General features: G+C 44.0%; 2 protein-coding genes across 2 annotated transcripts; one reads left to right on the forward strand and one right to left on the reverse strand.

Moving 5' to 3' along the window:
• Positions 1–51: 51 nt before the first annotated feature.
• ten1 (TEN1 subunit of CST complex) lies at positions 52–2,048 on the forward strand. The gene is made up of 3 exons (XM_030094696.1): positions 52–222; positions 603–760; positions 1,159–2,048. The coding sequence occupies exons 1-3, from the start codon at positions 134–136 to the stop codon at positions 1,308–1,310; spliced, it is 399 nt and encodes a 132-aa protein (XP_029950556.1). The 5' UTR covers positions 52–133; the 3' UTR covers positions 1,311–2,048.
• A 792-nt stretch (positions 2,049–2,840) lies between these two features.
• evpla (envoplakin a) lies at positions 2,841–16,539 on the reverse strand. Its single transcript, XM_030094629.1, has 22 exons — positions 16,329–16,539; positions 12,448–12,547; positions 12,198–12,352; positions 11,888–12,011; positions 11,513–11,644; positions 11,376–11,417; positions 10,894–11,055; positions 10,698–10,805; positions 10,524–10,619; positions 10,321–10,431; positions 9,641–9,787; positions 9,373–9,524; positions 9,163–9,260; positions 8,863–9,035; positions 8,542–8,714; positions 8,287–8,425; positions 7,991–8,184; positions 7,515–7,665; positions 7,284–7,367; positions 6,983–7,090; positions 6,803–6,895; positions 2,841–6,672 (listed from the first exon to the last, which is right to left on the reverse strand). Exons 1-22 carry the CDS (start codon positions 16,394–16,396, stop codon positions 3,271–3,273), a joined length of 6,012 nt encoding a protein of 2,003 aa, XP_029950489.1. The 5' UTR covers positions 16,397–16,539; the 3' UTR covers positions 2,841–3,270.
• Positions 16,540–17,796: the final 1,257 nt, after the last annotated feature.

The raw sequence follows: 17,796 nt of genomic DNA on the forward strand, positions 1-17,796 counted from the left end.
TGTGACACATGACCCGGAAGTAGTGCAGGCTTACTTCCGTCACTCTGGAAAATATGTCCCTGCTTCATGTAAATGCACTCTCTGCTCTTCCACTGTCTTTATTCAAACTCTGTGAGTCCAGCCCCGCGTCGCGATGCTGCCCTCGGCTGCAGTTTTCCGGTTCCCCTGGGAGTTGACCTCTGGAGGTGTGCAGGACGGACAGTCCGTCAGGACCTTCGGCAGGTGATATTTTCTGTTCCTGTCTGTGGAGATCTGAATGGATATTAAATGTTCTCATACTACAAGTAACACACTGCAAGTACACATTTGTGGAGTCATAGAATCCCCCTCCACTCCCCCCAAAAAGTCAGACAAACCAAAAGAAATAAAACAAAATAATAATAAAAAAAAACAGTCTCAAACATCTATAAACAGAGGCAACAACACACACAAGAACTTGCAAATAAAAATGGATGAGCAACACCAACACACACAGTAGCAAAGTGTTTCAAATGAACAAAAAGAGATTCCCTCATAGAAAAATGTTTAAAAAAGAAAGAAAGAAAAATTGATGTTCTAAACTACTCTGTCTGTTTCATGTATTGACATATTGTATCTTCCAGACTTGTGGACTATCAGCCTGAGGAGTCGATGGCTACGCTGTCGAGTCAGCATGCTTCTAAAGAGCATCGTGTGGTTGTACACACAATGTTTGTGGAACCCTTTAACCCAATCCTTGGAGCCCAGTACATAGTCCTGGGTGAGACCGAGAACAGTGAGGGTAAGAGTATTATTATCTGTTGTTTGTTGCTATTGAGAAGTGCCTTTCCTTATTTTCTGGCACAAAGTATTAGAATATCAGGTGCACTTTTCATCTATTCATGCCAGACATTGTCTTATCCAATGTAACTTGCCAAGCTTTATTATAATCTTGATCCCACCTGTGATTGCTGCCATCGAACTCCTGCCACCTACATGATCTGGTCATCTGATCCCGATGTCAGCAGGCACTAGCACTCCACTCAACCAGATGGCACTAACTGCTCTATGTGGGATCTTACCTCACTCACCAACACTCCCATAAATCAGTCAGATTTTGTAGCTGTTTTCACCATATTATTGAGTTGTTTGAATCTTCTGAAGTGGCTGTGCCCTCATTTGGATCTTCTCGTCCTCCAGGTGTTGGTGTGACAGTCCGTGCTCGTGTGCTGAACTGCGTTGATGGTGTAAACATCGCTCTGCTCCAGAAAGCAATCGAAGAGCAGAGGAACTTCTTCCGGGAGAGGGAGCACAAGAAGGCTGATGCTGCACAATCTGTAGATGCAACCTGATCATGTTTCAGTCCTCTTCATCCGTTGCTTTACACAAGTCTTGTGGTTTACTTCTGACACCGACGGCTTTCTGCAGTTGATCGATTGTTTTGTACAAAACTGAAGTTCCAAACTAGGGTTTTAATGAGATTTTCACTTTTTGTTGTTGAAAAATCATGATGTGTTGGGATTAGTAATTGATTTATACATGTTTGGCATTTCCAGCCTTGTTTTCACTTCTGTGATTTTTCAGCTCCTGCTCTGAATATACAGTATCTTTTAATGTGGCTTTATTCTTGATTGATTCTTGAATTATTATTCCAAAAAAACGTAATCATGATCCAGTGAAATCATGTATAAGACCCTCTTACTTATGATGAATTATGAATCCCCAACATTCCAGGGATCTAATTTCACCTGCTGAAGTTAAATCTGTGGAGGCGCTTCTTTGACATATGTGTCCAGAGACGACTTTGTTCGTAGATGTTCACATGAATTAAATGTTCGATGGGTAAATACACTAGTTTAAAAAGGTTTGAACTGGAAAAAAGTATATGTTCATTATGTGTTTCTCATTCTATACCTAATTTTGTGAAGCTTGAAGGTTTCTTCCAATAGTCAAGTAGTAAATTAACAATTGCTAATAAGGTTTTGCTGCAAAGATGTTAAATATTTTCTATTTCCAACCTCTAAAATGTGTCATGGAGCTATTGAAAATGCTAAAAAAACAAGGAAAATAAAAGGTTATTTTATATTTTATATTGAGTTATGATTATTTTTCCAAAAAGCACAAACTACCTGAGCTGAAAAGATAAATGTGCTACTTTATAGATGGAAGCAAACTTTTTTTATGAGCATGAAGTTCTTTTGATTTACAATTTCTGTCTGACTCTAGTGTAGCCAAGCAAAGACAGTCGCATGGCTACATGAGCCCGGCTCTGTTCTGTGGACTTCTTGAATGATGCCCATTTTTTAAACTGAAAAATGTCACATCTGAGTTTTATTCAGGGATTTTTTTCCCTTTTTTGTAGTGCTGTCAATTTTAATCGCGATTAATCCATTGAGGTCTGCCAATTGGGTCAAAGAAAAGAACTAGAGGATAATAGTGTTTTTTCCTGACATTGGGACTGATTTATGAGGATTAGATTCTTCATTGCAATTAATCTCAACTTTAAAAAAGTTAATTGTTGACAGTTCTCCATGAATTAATCACGATTAATTGCAATCAATGCGATTAAAACTGACAGCACTACTTTTTGCTAAAGGAGTGCAAGTATTTCTAGGCTCACGAGAAGACATTGGAAACAATTTTACTGTGACATTACACAAGATTTTACATGTTATATATTAAAATAGTTGTATTTTGTCATCTTAGTGTTATTATGAAGCCAGCATTGTACCTCTGTGTTAGTGTCTGCTGCTTTATTGAATTGTAAATGTTTCACTTGAATGAGTTCCATGAGAGGTCTTTAGTGTTCCATTATCAAATATTTGTTCCTTTGGACAAATATTATCTAGAACATGTCGTTCTTGTGGTGGGAACACACAACAGTGAAAATCCAAGCTTTTTACGGTTTATAATTTAAATTTATTGATAATTGTTTCTTCATAAACGAACAAGATTGAGTTTAAAGTGAACAGTTTCAAGGATAGCCCGTGAGTAATACAGAATAAAATCAATCCTGGCAAAATAGCATTGCACCATGTCCCAATACCCTAAATATAACAATGCATTGTATTTAAATTACTTCCAAAGGAAAAAAAACAAAAAAAAACAACTACTTTTGCCCATATCAGACGTGTTTGGTAAACAAATGCAACTCAGCAGCAAGATGTAGGGAGACAGAAAGCTTTGCAGTAGCACGTTTCCTGAGTCAAAATATACATTGTAAAAATGCATGAATTTTATATGGATCTCTCAATTGTAATTATACATTTTCAGCAAAACTCTCCACAGAACAACTTCGACCAGTAAACACATTTAGAATCTCGCGTATTTACTGGAGTTGTACGTTGAGTTGTAACCAGGCTCTTTGGACGAGGCGGGCAGCATTGGTAAGCCGGACACGGGGTCTTTCTTGCAGCGATCCAGAGCTTGTTTGTAGTTGATCCTCTCCTTTGAAATCGGGTCCACAATATCTTTAATGTAGGACGACTCAGACTGAAGCTCCCTCATCATTGTGCTATCGATCATTTTGGACCCAATGGCTTCCATGATGCTTATTCTTTCGCCATTGCTTGGATTGACAAGACCTCCAGTCAGGTGCTGGGCTTCCATGTAGCGACTGGCAGATTCCTTTGGCATCCAGCCTTTCTGAACAGCCTCTCCCACAGAGAGACGCTCCCTGGTCACCGGGTCTTCGACTCCAGTGAAAGCCTTCTGGGCGTTGAGCAGCCTCTGAAGCTGGCTCTCTTCAATCAGGCCTCTCGCTGTTGCCTTGTTAACTGGGTATTTCTGGCTGTTTTGGATGTCAATGATACCGCCTGTTGCTGCTTGTGCTTCCAAAAGCCTCTGTGCGGTGGTTGGGTCGATCAGTTTGCGCAGGGCGGCGCTGCGTATTGTATAGCAGGTGTCAGTGTTTGTATCCATTATTCCAGCAACTGGGCATTTCTCTGACGCCGCAGGGGTTGAGTTTGTTGTGGCTGATTTCACTGGTTTTGAGGAGGATGCAGTAATTAAGTTAGGCACGGGCTGCTTCTTGTTCTCACCTGCGACCAACAGGGCAAACTCTGAGATGGGAATCTTTCCTTTTCTGTACTGCTGTAAATCATAATCGGTCAGCCTTCCATCCCTCAGGGCATTTTTGATGGAGTACTGTTTTCCACTTTTACGATCCTGGAGTACAGATGTTTCCCCATCGGGTCCCTTTGAGGTGATCTCCTCCCAGTCACACTCCAGCTCCTGCAGTTGCATGTACTGCTGACGATCAATCAGGCCCCGTGCGTAGGCATCGTAGGGAGACATGTCTCTGCCTGTTTCGGGATCCAAAATGGTAATTTTGGTGGAAACATTGGTCTCTTTGGTTCTTGTTTCTGTGTTCTCCTCCTTCTGCAGATACATCAGAAGCTCACGAATGGTGCTGTCTCTCATATGAATCTTGTCTTTTTCGTCTAAGATGTCCCTTTCCAGGCGCTGGACGTCAGACTCCATTTTGAGGCTCTTCTGTCTGCTCATCTGAGACCGTTCACTGTTGAGACGACTCTGTTGCTGGAAAGTGAGGCTGATGTCCTGTCTTGTGGTCTCAAGAGTTCTGAGCTCTCGAGTGAGCTTGTCCTTCTCTCTCTGTAAGGCATCTCTGTTCAAAATGAGGGTTGTCTCCTCCCTTGTGCTGCTGGATTTGGAGTTCAACAGAAGATTGATTTTGTCATTCATGCGTCTGATTTCATCTTCCAGGTCCTGTCTGGCAAATTTGTTCTGATTGACTTGATCCCTCAGGCGATCCCTCTCAGCTTCAACGGCCTGGTCTTTCTCAACACGGACAACCTCTTTGTACACAGTCTTTTCCCCAGACTTCTCTTTACGGAGGATGTCAAGCTTGAGCATGAGGTTACGGATATCCCTCTCGATGCGCAGAATGTTGCTGGTCTCCTTGTCATAGTCTGACCGCAAACCACTTGTCAGCCTTTCTAATTTTGGATCCCTCTCAACCTTCAGTACCTCTTCAACAATGATGCTTTCCTCAACAGGAGGTGGGGCATTTTCCAGCTGTGTGATCCGTAGTCGGATCTCTCTGAGCTCAGACTCAGCTTGAATCCTTTTCTGACGTTCTTGGCTCTCTCTGAGGGTCCTCTGTAAGTCTTCCACTCGAGATCTCAGCTGCTGTATCTCTAGCTCCAGCTGACGTCGAGTCTTTACCTCTTCATCCAGGTTCCTGCTGAGCCTCTCATGCTCCATGAGTTGCCTTGGATCCTTCTGCAATCGTAAAACCTCCTGAACAACCACTTTCTCTTCGGGCCTCTGTCTTTCCATCTGGATGTATCTGTTCTGCAGGTCAAACACCATCTCTTCAGTGTTGCGGCGCAGCTGCGCCTCCTCTCGCACCTCTTTTCTCAGGCGGTCCGCCTCTTTCTCTTGGAGTGGATCAGCCTCGTACTTAATAACTTCTTTTTGGACGAGTTTGGTCTCGATCTTGGACTTTTCGGTCTTCCATTCATCTCTGTCTTTTTTGAGGATTCTCACCTGGTCTAGGAGGGAGTTATAACGGGTGTGCAAATAGTTCACCTGCTCATTCAGCCTATGGATCTCTCTCTCATTTTCTGGGCTTCTTTCTTCTTTAATCACCTCTTGGAGAACTTCCTTCATTTCCACCTTTGGCTTTTCAGAGCGAACAATATTCACCTCGCTGGTGACCTGGATGACTTCTCTTTCAAGATCAGTGCGCCTCTTATTGCAGTCTTGGATGTCTTTCCGCAGGCGCATTATCTCCACCTCTGTGCTTGGATCTATCTGATAGATCTCATTGACAATTTCTTTCACCTCTACTTTTGGCTTCCAGTCTTGAACTTCTCGATAACGGTTTTGGAGTTCCACCAATACCTTGGACAAAGAGCTGTTTTCAAGCTGCTCTTCTTCCAAGCTTGTGCGGATCCTTCGAGTTTCATTGATGACTTCTGGGTCTTGTTGGACCTGTTTGACTTCTTTGGTGACGACTTTAGGTGGGATGTTAGGAATCAGCCTCTCCATTGCATTGATCTCATGCCTTGTCTGAAAGATCTCATCATTAATGGTCTTGCTCCTGTTGGACTCATCAGAAATTTCCAACTCAAATGTTCTCACTGCCTTCAGCATCTCGGGGTCCTTCTCCACTTTCACCACTTCCTTCTTGACCACCCTCTCTTTGATGGGTGGTCTCTTCTGCTGGAGAATTGTGACTTCTGTCTTCATCTGAATCTGCTCCCCATCTCTCACACGGTTTTCATCTCTCATCCTCCCTATTTCATCTCTCAGCTTCACTGCCTCGATGTCCAGCTGGGGATCTTTTTCAAACTCTGTCACCTCTCTGGTCGCCAGTTTTGGTGGGGTGTTTTTGCGGTTATCTTCAAGAAGAGTGATTTTGCTGTTGCACACATCAACCTCGGTCTGGATAGTGCTGCGCCTCAGGACCTCTTCATGCAGTTTGTTTTTCAGGTCAAGCAAATCACTTTCCAGTGTGGGGTCACGGTAGTATTGCAGTACTTCTTTTTCTTCAATGCGCTCCACTCCTCTGCGATTCTCCAGAGATGACAGCCTGTTTTTGAAGGTTCGCAGGGTCGTCTCAGTGTGAATTGTCCTCTCCTTTGCTTCATCTATCTCTCTAAGCAGACTCTCAACCTCCACAGCAGACCTTTGCGCATTTTCAAGCTGAACCTGCTGCTGTGCCACCATCTGCACTTTTTCTTCATTCTACAGCAAGGAGAGAAAGTTAACTGATTGTTAATGACTTCTCATAGCTTTAGTTTCACGATGCAGTCATAATCCAAGAAAACATGAAATATATTCTGTTTTGTTTCTTAAAATTTACTTCTTTTCTTACTTGTAAAATCAGATTATTGGCCAATCCCATCTGTTTTTGGCGTTGGGTGTTTTCGGCAGTTGCCTCCGCGTAGCGGTTCAACAGATCTTTTTCCTGCAATAAACAAGCCGTCCATCATTTTATATCTTTCACTAAATGTTCCAACTCCAGATGCTGTGAAATCACAAATTTTTTTTTTACCTGTTTCTGAACCGTGTCGGCAAGTGTGATCAAGCGAGGCTTCTTCGCAATGGTGGCACCACCATCTTCGAGTATACTGTTGTATCTGTCAACGTTGCCCTCGTACTCCTGCACGGAACACAGGATTCAACTTTAAGAATAAACTCTATAGAGGTTATGATATCATTTTATCTCTTAATATTATGCCTTAAAGTTTCTTTAAATGAAAGTCCTTAAAACCATTCATGTTTTTGTTAACTTATGCCACAAACATCACATTGACACAGTTCTTGCATTGTCTGGTGATTTGCTGGAATCTTACATTGAGCAGACCCTGCAGGTCTTGAGAGAGATCGGCTACTCTGTCCAAGTCACTTTCCTTCCTCTTCAGGTCATCCATCACCCTCTGAAGTCAAAATTATCAAACGGTAAGTTGTTAGTTTTTGACAAAAACAGTGACATTTATGCAGATCTGAGTAGAACATAGAGCTAAAGGCAGGAGTAGCAGCTTGAGTTGTTGACTTTTCTCCACATGACTTGAAGATTGCTTTACCTCTTGGGCGCTCTGCTTGGATGCGACTTGGGATAAATCGTCAGTGGCATTTACTTGGTTTTCTGGCAGTTTGTCCAGGAATGAGTTGAGGGATTTGCTCATGCTCTGGAACTCCTGATCCTTGTTTGCTGCCTCCAGTAAGATGGTCTCTCTGAAAGAAACAGAAAACATTGAAGGTATTGTCAACAAAACTGAGTGTTATATAATCAACGAAAGCGCCTGTTTCTGCTTTTGTGAATTGAGTGTATGCAATTGAATGTCCATGATACATATATCTAAATTGGAAGCTGAGGAAAAACAGACTGGATGAGTGTTTAAACAAATAAAGGAACAGTTGTCTCAATATGTCTATTATTTCCTTTCCCATCCAATTGATTATTTGTCCAGCTTCAAATCAAGCCTCTTTTGTAGTCATACTTTCTGACATGACTGAACCCATGTGTTGACGGGTGTGTTTACGGTGTGTCTCGGCTCACCTGTCTTTCAACTGGTTCGCAACATTTGTGTAGCGGTTCTGTAGATCCTTGACCTCTTTCCTCTGGCGATTGATGTCCGGACAGTACTCCTGGTAGCCACGCTCCAGAGAGCTGCACAGCTGCTCTGTGTTTTCCAGATCCTTACTCAGCTTCTTCATGTCGTCCTGAGCCGCTGCCACAGCCTTTTTCTGGTACTGAGCACAACAAGGGAGATATTAGGCTTAGAAAAAGTTGTTTGAGCGAGTTGCTAGTTGTGTCACTGTGATGTTTTGTTGTGGAAGAGCAGACTTTCTCACCTGAATGTCATCGGCTCGTGCTTGAATAGCATTTGGGACATCTGGAATTGGTCCATCTTCACTCAGCTTGTCCTCGAACCCAGAAACAATCCCATCCACCTTTTTAATCTGATTCTCCAGCTCGAGAGACGCATTTGCTCTGATAAGAAGACAAATAAATGGAAAAGACAAGGATTCATTTCAGTGAGGTAGAATTAATTATATTCTAAAACAGTGATAACACAGAGACTCCATGCAACCCAAGCATGCACTTACTTTTTATTGTAGAGGTCAGCCAGGGCAGCGATGCTGTCGTACTTGTTGTTGGCAGCGCTGAGTTTGAGCGGCAGACCCGAAATACCGCTGGGATCTTTGGACAGCAGTGGCTGCAGGTCGGCCTGGGTGGCTGCCGACTGCTGCTGCAGAGCCTGCAGAGCTTTGGCAGCTTGCTGTAAAGAGCAAATGTAAGTGCATTCATTGATATGGTAATAAACCATCAATCCATCCATCCTACTTTTCCAACTGTAAGGCTAGAAGAACCCACGGTTGTAGCTGCAGAGCTTTCAGTGTGTCTGTACTGAAAACGGTTCATCTCACCTCCTGCTTCCTCAGCCTGTCGGCCAAGTCTGAGGCAGCGTTGTTGCGGTCCAGCGGGGTTCGCATGCGGCCCAGCATGTCTTCCTCAGCATTGGCCAAGTCACTGTCCAGCTTGTCCAGCTGCTGAGCGAGAGCTAAGGCTTTGGGGTCCGGTGGGGCAGAGGACGCCGGGGCTGCATGGGAAAACAGAAAAACCAATTCACTTTGTGACTACAGTCAGACACTGAAACTACTGAGTGGATTATGAAAACAATAATGTTATGTTCAGGATGAGAGACGATTTAATTTGCGTACACTAACCTGACTGTTGGGTCCTAGCCGTGTCCGTTCTGTGATTTTTCAGTGATGCTGCAAGAGCAGCTCGTCTCTTCTTGACGTCTGCCAGCTCATTGCCCAAACTGATGGTTCACACATGCAGAGAAAGAGAGACGAGACACAAATGATCAAAGATATGTAAAAAGTCACACAGTCCTCTCAGCTGTAATGTCATAATTACACAGCACGACTTACAGGTCCACAGTGTCGATGGCCTCTGGGTCAGGTGGAGGGATCTGGAAGCAAACTCCTGGGAAGCTTTTGGTTGTCCCGTTGGAGGCGACGACGTCCCAGTTGTCGCCTGAATTTGATCTCAGGCTGAATTTTTCACCTCTTGTCAGAGCACCCTGGATCAGAACATTAAAGAGTAAAGTTGAATGACATTATGGCCACAGCTGAAACTGCTGAGCTGCAAAAAAAAAAAAAAAAAACAAGATCAGGTGGAGAAAACCAAAAACTTCACCTCGTCTCCCTCCCAGTCGCACAGGGACTCCACCGTGATGGATCTGCTTGGAGGGATGCGTCGCAGTTTCAGAGGAGGGATGGTGGTGCTGCGTCTCCTCAGGTCGGACAGCAGCTGCTCGCTGTTCTGCACGGCCCTTTCCTCACCCTGGTGGGACGCAGACCGAGACCACAGTTCATCTTAGCCATTTGGAGCAGATCATAGAACTAAATGTGCGCATTAGAAGAGAGGCTCTATCATGCTTTATGCTCTTCTTAAACCTGGAGTTTCCTGAATGCTGAGATTATAGTGAAATATTCCACATATGAGTCTAATCCTGCTTTCTGTTGTATCTAAAACTACTAAAAAGCTGGAGGAATCAAACGGGTTTATTCACGGATCCAGCAATTTTTATTTCCTTTGCTATTTTCTCAGTTTGTTTTGAACCTACATGCATGTCTTTCAGAATGGAAGAATAAACACTTAAAAAAAATATGTCAAACTTGAAGGTCTCGCCTTTGTCTTTGTCATTCACTTCCAACATTTGTTTCTTCACCATTTTCTCCTTTCTTCCTTCCTCTAATGTTCATTTTTTTCCCACCAAATTTCACTGCATCCCTGACCAACTTCAACTAATTCATCCTGAAGGAGGATGAATGCTTGTGGTGCGTGGCCCTGCACAGCTGCAGCTGTAACAGTACCTCGAGCTGCAGCAGCGTCTCGGAGTTGCTCTTCTTGGCGATGGCCTTGGGGTCGATGCTGTTGTTGAGTTTGCTCAGTGTCTCAGACAGCTGCTCTGTGTCCATTTGATACTGAAACAAGAAGCAAAACACCTTTTATTGGTGGAATCCGACTGAACAAGACTCCCTTCTCGAATTTAGTGCATCAGATAAGAGCGACTCACCTTTTTGTATTCCTCCACATTGTCCAGGTGAGTCTCTTGGCAGATGCATAGATTGAGGAATTTCTGCCACTCGCCTCGCACCGCTTCTCTTTGGTTCTTGAAATGTTACACGGAGAGTTAGAAGCTACATTTCAAGATTTTTTTTTTTTCATTTCTTTAAGTTGCTCTTTTCACCTTTATGGTCTCGCTGGCAGGGTGACCCAGCTCGATGAGTCTGTCTCCTTCATCCTGGAGTTTGTTCACCTCGCTCTCGTGAGCCAGCAGACTGTTGTTCTTGAAATTCTGCATAACATCAAGCGAAAAGTTTATTCATTCGGCGTCACCTGTCTTAAAATTGACCAGCAAGTGCATCTTTCTGTGAAGTACTGACCTCGTACTGCCTGCGGACGTCAGATGGGTCGACTATGCGGTCACTCCAGTCCTGCTTCTTGATCTTGTCTTGTTCCTCTCTCAAGAAGCCCAGCTCTTTGTTGCTGCCCTGCATGTACTCGTACAGGCTGTTCAGATAGTGGCGACGCCACTTGGAGTTTTCCTAACACGGGAAACAGAAGAAGTTGATAGTGTGAAAAATGAGGTGCCTTCTGTCAAAACGTCTTTTTTTTTTTATCTCTCTTTTTGTGTTTCTCTTTAAGAAAATGTCTTGAATAAGAGTGAAAATTCGATATAACCACATACTAGAACTCAACTAGTATTTGAAATTAACAATTGCATCAATATTACTGCATGACAAACCTCCAAATACTAAATATCTACATAGTTTCCCCCCCCTCCTTCATAAATAAATGTTCTTTATTTGACATAAAGGAGGTCATTAAAAAGTGATTTTTTTAACCTGTGAACAAACCAACTCACCAACAATGTGTTGTATTCTTTCTTCAGAGCATTATATTTTTCCTAAACAGCAAAGAAGGAAAATTTTAGGAAACATTTTCAAAATTGGGATTGAGAATGAAAAGCGAGGGAATACATGCGAGGGCACACGGCGTCACCTTGCTGCCGGCCGAGCTGACGCAGAGCTGTGGGTTGTAGGACTCCAGCTCTTTGTGCAGGATGTTGTGAGCGGCGATCTGCTTCTCCAGGTCTGCTATGGACGGGCCGAACTCGTCATTATTCACATTTTTCTGAGAACCAAGACATCAGGAGAATGCAGTTAGTGGCAGGAGAAATTACATTTAAAGGTCTGATTGATAATCTGAGACACAGCTGATCTCTTCACTGTGTGTCGAAGTAACATGGAGGAATTACATGAAAAGCAAGAATCATGTTTGATATCTTGATAAATTACGTCTTCTCTGGTTTTCAAAACAATCTGAATGCATGTGAGTGATTGAGATGTTGAGATATCGTAACCAGTTTGAACTTACCTGCTTCTCGCTGAAAACGGGCCCCCACTCGATCTTGGGCATCAGCAACACGTCGTCGATCTGCTCGTAGATTTCCCGGTAGAAGAGACAGTCCTTCAGCCATCGCTCGTGAAGCCGGCAGACACTGGAGTCAACAGAGAGGGAGGGAAACACCGGGCTTGAGATGTTGTGTTTAAATTAACAAAAGTGTGTTTGAAACTCTTGTATAAAACACAAGGAAGAAATTCAGGATTTAAACTATTTTTTCATGGTGAACCTTGTCTGAAGATGACATTTAAAATCTCATTCTCTGCTTCTTTAGTCAACTCACTCGTTGTCGATGTCTTTGGCTTGTGGATGTTTGAGCTTCTTGAGTCTGTCGATGTCCAAGAAGAGGTCCTTCACCAGACCCTCGGCCTCCGTCAGATCCTCTGAGACCTTGGTCTGGTGCTGGAAGGGACGCTCCAGCTTGTCATTTTCAGCATCCTGTTGGAAGGAAACACCAGACTGAAGTTATATTTTCCGTCACAGGACCCCTGAGGGATCAGTGTGTGTTTTCGTGGCGCCTGTTGGTTTCTTACCACAGCCAGCAGCTCCTCGGCTCGGAGGATGTCTTGCTCCACCTTGTCGGCGTTCTTTTGCATTTGGCCGACCAGGACGGCCAAGCTGCTGGCCTGGGCTCTGCAGGAGAAGAAGAGGAGGAGGAGGCAGATTAAACTAGATTAATGCTGCAGATAATCCAAAACTTCAGAGGCTTTCCCTTTCTTATATCCAGAGTATCAGCATCAGACCACGGCTCTTACTTTCACAGGTTATATTAATTACTAAAAAAAAAAGCTTCATGCACATGTGTAAACAACAGATTTAACACAGAAACCACATTTTTGAATGAAGGTAGCTCCTCAGCTTGATTCGGTTCTTCCACACACACAAAAAGGCACAATAAACCTGAGGGAAATTCACGTTTTCCATCTATGTAACGGCTGTCTATTCACAGAGATGGGTGGAAACTTCATTTAGATAAACAGAATGAAATGTTAGAAGCTGTTTTTGCATGTTTTCAGATGATCTTCTGGTGAATGTGGTTTTCCCTGATGCAGATACCCATAACATGATGAATCACACACACACACTGTTTCTGCGGCGTTTAAGATGGCGTCGGTTCAACGCTGTGAGATTTCCACCTTGCGCGCCACGCCCGAGGCGATCCTCAGGTTCTGGCCTTTTTTCTTTTTCTTTTTTTTTTTTTCTCCAGTGGCTGCCTGAGAGACCACCCCTCCCTCGTGCCACTGCCTCTGCAGCTCTCTGTTGAGGAACGTAAACCAATTCCTCCGGCAGACAAAAGGACGAGGGCGGTGGAGGAGGTGTAGACCGGGCTGGATAAACTACACCCTTTAAGCTAATTGAGGAGTTGAGTTGTGATTCAAGAGTTAAAAATGTACACAGGATAACGTTTTATTCTATTAGGAGCAGTGTGTGTGTGTTATATAACCAAGTCTCAGTATTTTAAGAGAGGAGATCAATTCAATCTGAATGTTTGTGAAACACTCAGATCATGAATGCTCAACAGATCCTCGTTGGTCACCGAGAACACAGCTGTGTTTTCTACGAACTTTCTTCTGCACCCTTGCATGAAAAGAGCAACACAATTAACTATCATCATCAAGAAAGCCCCTGATACTGAGCAGCATGCACACCTTAAAACCCATCGTGTAATTATTACATAATGCAATGCAAAGAGACGTCCCTGCTGCATTAATACAGAAACAATTTTGTGCATAAAAAAGGAACAAAAGCCAACTGAAAGAGCTCTGCATACACATCAGACATGATTCAAATAATGGGAAGATATCCTGATTCTACAGAAAAATTCAAGTTTCCTGATAAATAAAATGTGAAAAGGGGGCTCGGGTGCACAAGTAGGGATATTCTGCTTAAAGTTGCTTGAAATCCAAAGAGAAAACCCAGAAAAAGCTGCACTCATGTGCGGCACTGTTCCAAAAAATGCTGCCTGTCTTTTACTTTTGACCCACATACCGAAGATTCATGGATGTCTGAACGTAACGCCGCGGCTCTTTAACGATACTGCGGCGGAGGAATGAGGAGACGCGCTCCTCCACCCACTGAGTCACTGAGCTCTCCTGCTCCTGTGACCCCTCTCCCGCCGCTCCCTCGGCAGGAGCGACAGGTATGGCCTCTCAGTCTGCCAAATAGCTGTGCTCTGATTAAAAGTGCCACGTTGCTGTGGCACAGTTTAATCTCAGCGTGAGTGAATCATTCCAGCTGAGCAATAGTTTGATGTACTCTTGATTGAACCGAGGACCTGAAGTTCTGGTCCTTCAGACTCCCTCAATATAAAACTTGTGGACACTTTGAAAAGTTAAGATTTGATGATGGTGTGAACCAAACAATCCAAACATAGCTAGAAAAAAAAACCTTATCCGTATTTCCATCAAAGTTTCTTTCAGTGTTTGCAAATGTGTGATAAAAGGCTTGATTAGTCGAAGTGAGTCAACCTCACTGAATTAATGGGAGCTTGAGGAGACGACGCTGTGGCTTGGTGTGGAGTCGATAGTGTTTGACACTCAAGTGCACATTATCTGCTCTGCACTGGTGGACGAGGAGCTGAGGGATGGTGATGGAGGCAGTTTTCTGGAGGAAGTCTAAAGTTTGAAATGAGCCTAATGTCAGCTCTCAGTGGTCAAAACAAAACAAAAAATACGTGTAGAAATTGAAGTTCACCCATTTTCAGTCCTCATGGATGGATGAGTAAAGTCTGAGACACTAAACTGCTGAGCAGCTGATTCAAATGCAAACTAGGAAAACTGGAAAACCCGCATAATTCAGAAGGGCTGGTCTGCATTTTTTTTTCTTAGTTACCAGATCACAAAGCTCGTGGCACAAACACTCCCTGGGCGGGTTGAGCATTCAAGTCTTCCCCACAGCTGAGAAGCACATCCAGCAACTTTTAAACAGGAAAAACACAAACTCTTTGAAATCAAAGTACATCTCGACACTGTAAGAAGCTGAAAGCACCCAAACCTGATTATTCTGCAGTTATTTCAACTCATGTTTGCTTGTTTTACAAACTGGCCACAGGGTGAGTGTGACGGAGAGCTGCAGGAGTCATTAATAAATCAGTTTTCATTACACCGACTTACATTTACTTCCTGTAAAGTTTTTCTGATCCTAGATGGAACTGATGCTTACAGCAGCCTCGGTTTTATACTGAAATATTATATAATAAGAACTTTTGTGCTGTACAGATCTTCAGTTGGATAACATGTTCTCCACCTCCAGTTATTCCTCCTCACTGTCCCCTGCGTTTGCTCACTATGACAGTACAGTGCTCTGAAATGAAAATTTAATTCTAATGCGTCTCCTCATCACCAGTAGAAAGCACACACCTGAGGGTTTAACCTTAATTGGTCACACATCATGGAGGAAGGTGTGGTCAGCCAACAAACACTGTATTTTACACCAAGGCTGAAACAGATGAGCAATCATTCTGCTGTTGAGATGATTGGACGGTTATTTGTTGTGGGAACGACAGCGTGTATCACGGCATAATGCTGAGTCTGGGACCAACACCCACTGCGGGAGCCACAACCAGCCGAGCAGTACGGACGGCCCAGCCCAGCAGGAAGGCCAAATGTCAAACCTGGGGCTGGGAATCACGTCGGAATGGTGAACAAATAGCTGAAACTGTGTTCATTACAGTATGATAGCGAAGTCAAGTCAGGACAGCAAATCCATGAGTGAAATGATCCAGGTGTCCCTTTACTCCTGCGTCCATTTGAGTACAGCAACAAATATAGTGACTCATGGAGTGAGAGTTTACCACTCCCAGTTTACCTGCTCACTTAAAACTATTTAAATCTTTGTGGTGTCTGAAGTGTGTTTCGTGTATTTTCTCATTTTGAATGAACTTGACACATGAGGACTGAGAACAACGCTGACTGTCCAGTGGCCTACACGGACACGTCGCCTCTTTTCTTTTCCGGTTAAAAAAGCTCAGAAGCGTTTTCTCGGCCGTCAACAGTCTGAGTCTGGGGTTAGTTCAGTGCGTTGGATGCTTGAGAAGCAGGCTGAGCAGAGCGAACGGGACGATCTTCCTCCCTCACTCCTTCCCTCCTGTTGTGTTCAAGGAAAGTTTCCCGACTCGTGTTTACAAAGTAAACCTGACCTCGGTCTGTGTTTCACTGAGCTCTCTCCGTCTCTGGGGATTAACTCTGGCACAACTCAAACCCTTGCAATCAGTGAAGATACTCCATCAGCAAACATGTCATTAAACAGCAGTTACAGTGTATCAGGAGGTGAAAAACATGAAAACACTCAGACTCACGTAGAAAGGGAGAAAGAAGGAGGACAGCAGTGAGGAGAGGAAACATGACACAGTTGTTGGCTGTGGAGGAGCAGGAGGAGGGGAAATGTGACCGAGATACACAGAGATCACACTCACTTGCTCATCTTGCCCGAGACCTTGAGCGTGCCGTCCTTGGCAGCCTCCTTGTCTTTTCTCCGAAGCATCTTGAGGTGTGTTGCAGTGGGTCGAGCGGGGATCCCACACAGTGGAGAAGTCTCACTCGGTCTCTCTGCTACTCCTTCTTGGCGTGTGTGTGTGTGTGCGCGCCCTCCTCACCCTGTGGCTCCCTCCGTGTCTCTCCTCGCCTCCTCGGAAACACACTGAGTCTTGTACACGACACACACACCGGTGTCACCGCAGCGTCTCACCCCCGTGGCTCCACCCAGACACATCGACAGGTGTCAACGCCCAGACATCCAGCTCAGAGAGGACCGGACCGACCTGTTCTCTCTCTCTCTCTCTCTCTCTCTCTCTCTCTCTCTCTCTCTCTCTCTCTCTCTCTCTCTCTCTCTCTCTCTCTCTCTCTCTCTCTCTCTCTCTTTTCCTAAGGATGCACAAATCAAGTCAACTCTGGATTTCCGAATGAAGAAATTGTTTTTAAGTCCTACAAGTGCAGCAAATGCGAAAGTTGTTAAGACAAATAACCTAATGTGTCCAAATATAGTGACAAACTTGTGTGGGGTTGATTTGATCTCCATACAGTATTTTAGCTTACATTTGTGATAAAGAGGTGATATAATGTGTGTCAAAAGTATGTTATAACATGTACACAGGCATACACACATCCTATATTCACTGGAATCTAACTATTTATTTTAAAAATAACATATCCTATATTTTATCTTCATATTTTTACATTTCTGTCCCAGTCGCACCGATAATCCAGACTGTTCTCAGGTTATCCCCTCCATGCATCCTCCTCTCATCCAGTGATTTTAATGAAACTTACAGAATTTCCTCTGTTATGAAACACTTAATCAGTTAATTCGAGTGTTGACCTTGGTCTAGGGTGGGTTATAAAGCTGTTGGACTGTTAGATTGTGTACTTGATGCCCTTAATTTTCTCAAGCAGGCCTGGGTTTAAAAGCAAACCCGTCTGTGTGCAATTTGCATGTTCTCCCTGAGCGTGGCCAGATTTCCTGCACAGATTTGGCAGATTTAGAACATAAATGGACTTCTCCATTTTTTAATCACTGAATGCAATCAGAGACTGACACGTCATCCTAATTTAACCTTGTCACATCCATCCACACCCCGACGCCTCGCTGCTCGGCGACAGCTCAGCCCAACGCCGTCCTTCATCCACACCGTGTTTACTGTCAACAGCGAGGGGGGAAAAAACATGAGGGTCCGTGAGGAAAGCTGTTGCATAATACCTTCATGCGGAGCTGCGTGTCGTAACCCTCGCAGCTCTACACATGATAAAGTTTCCTGCAGTGACGGACGTGCCAGTCGCCGAGGATCAGGGCGTCTCTCTGCTGCGTATCAACAATAGGGAATCATGTGGAGGAATGCGGCCCGTCGGCTTTCTGCCACCAGAGCACTCATTTTTGATTGGTCCGGT

The sequence above is a fragment of the Salarias fasciatus genome, chromosome 6 (genome assembly GCF_902148845.1).
Source record: "Salarias fasciatus chromosome 6, fSalaFa1.1, whole genome shotgun sequence".
Lineage (NCBI taxonomy): Eukaryota > Metazoa > Chordata > Actinopteri > Blenniiformes > Blenniidae > Salarias > Salarias fasciatus.

Coding starts and splice junctions, on each gene's coding strand:
- ten1 (XM_030094696.1), top strand. CDS start 134: ATGCTGCCCTCGGCTGCAGTTTTCCGGTTCCCCTGGGAGTTGACCTCT. Junction 223..602: donor TCCGTCAGGACCTTCGGCAG/GTGATATTTTCT, acceptor TGTATCTTCCAG/ACTTGTGGACTATCAGCCTG. Junction 761..1,158: donor TGAGACCGAGAACAGTGAGG/GTAAGAGTATTA, acceptor CTCGTCCTCCAG/GTGTTGGTGTGACAGTCCGT.
- evpla (XM_030094629.1), bottom strand. CDS start 16,396: ATGCTTCGGAGAAAAGACAAGGAGGCTGCCAAGGACGGCACGCTCAAG. Junction 12,548..16,328: donor GTCTCGGGCAAGATGAGCAA/GTGAGTGTGATC, acceptor CTTCTCCTGCAG/AGCCCAGGCCAGCAGCTTGG. Junction 11,418..11,512: donor TCAGCTCGGCCGGCAGCAAG/GTGACGCCGTGT, acceptor TTTGCTGTTTAG/GAAAAATATAATGCTCTGAA.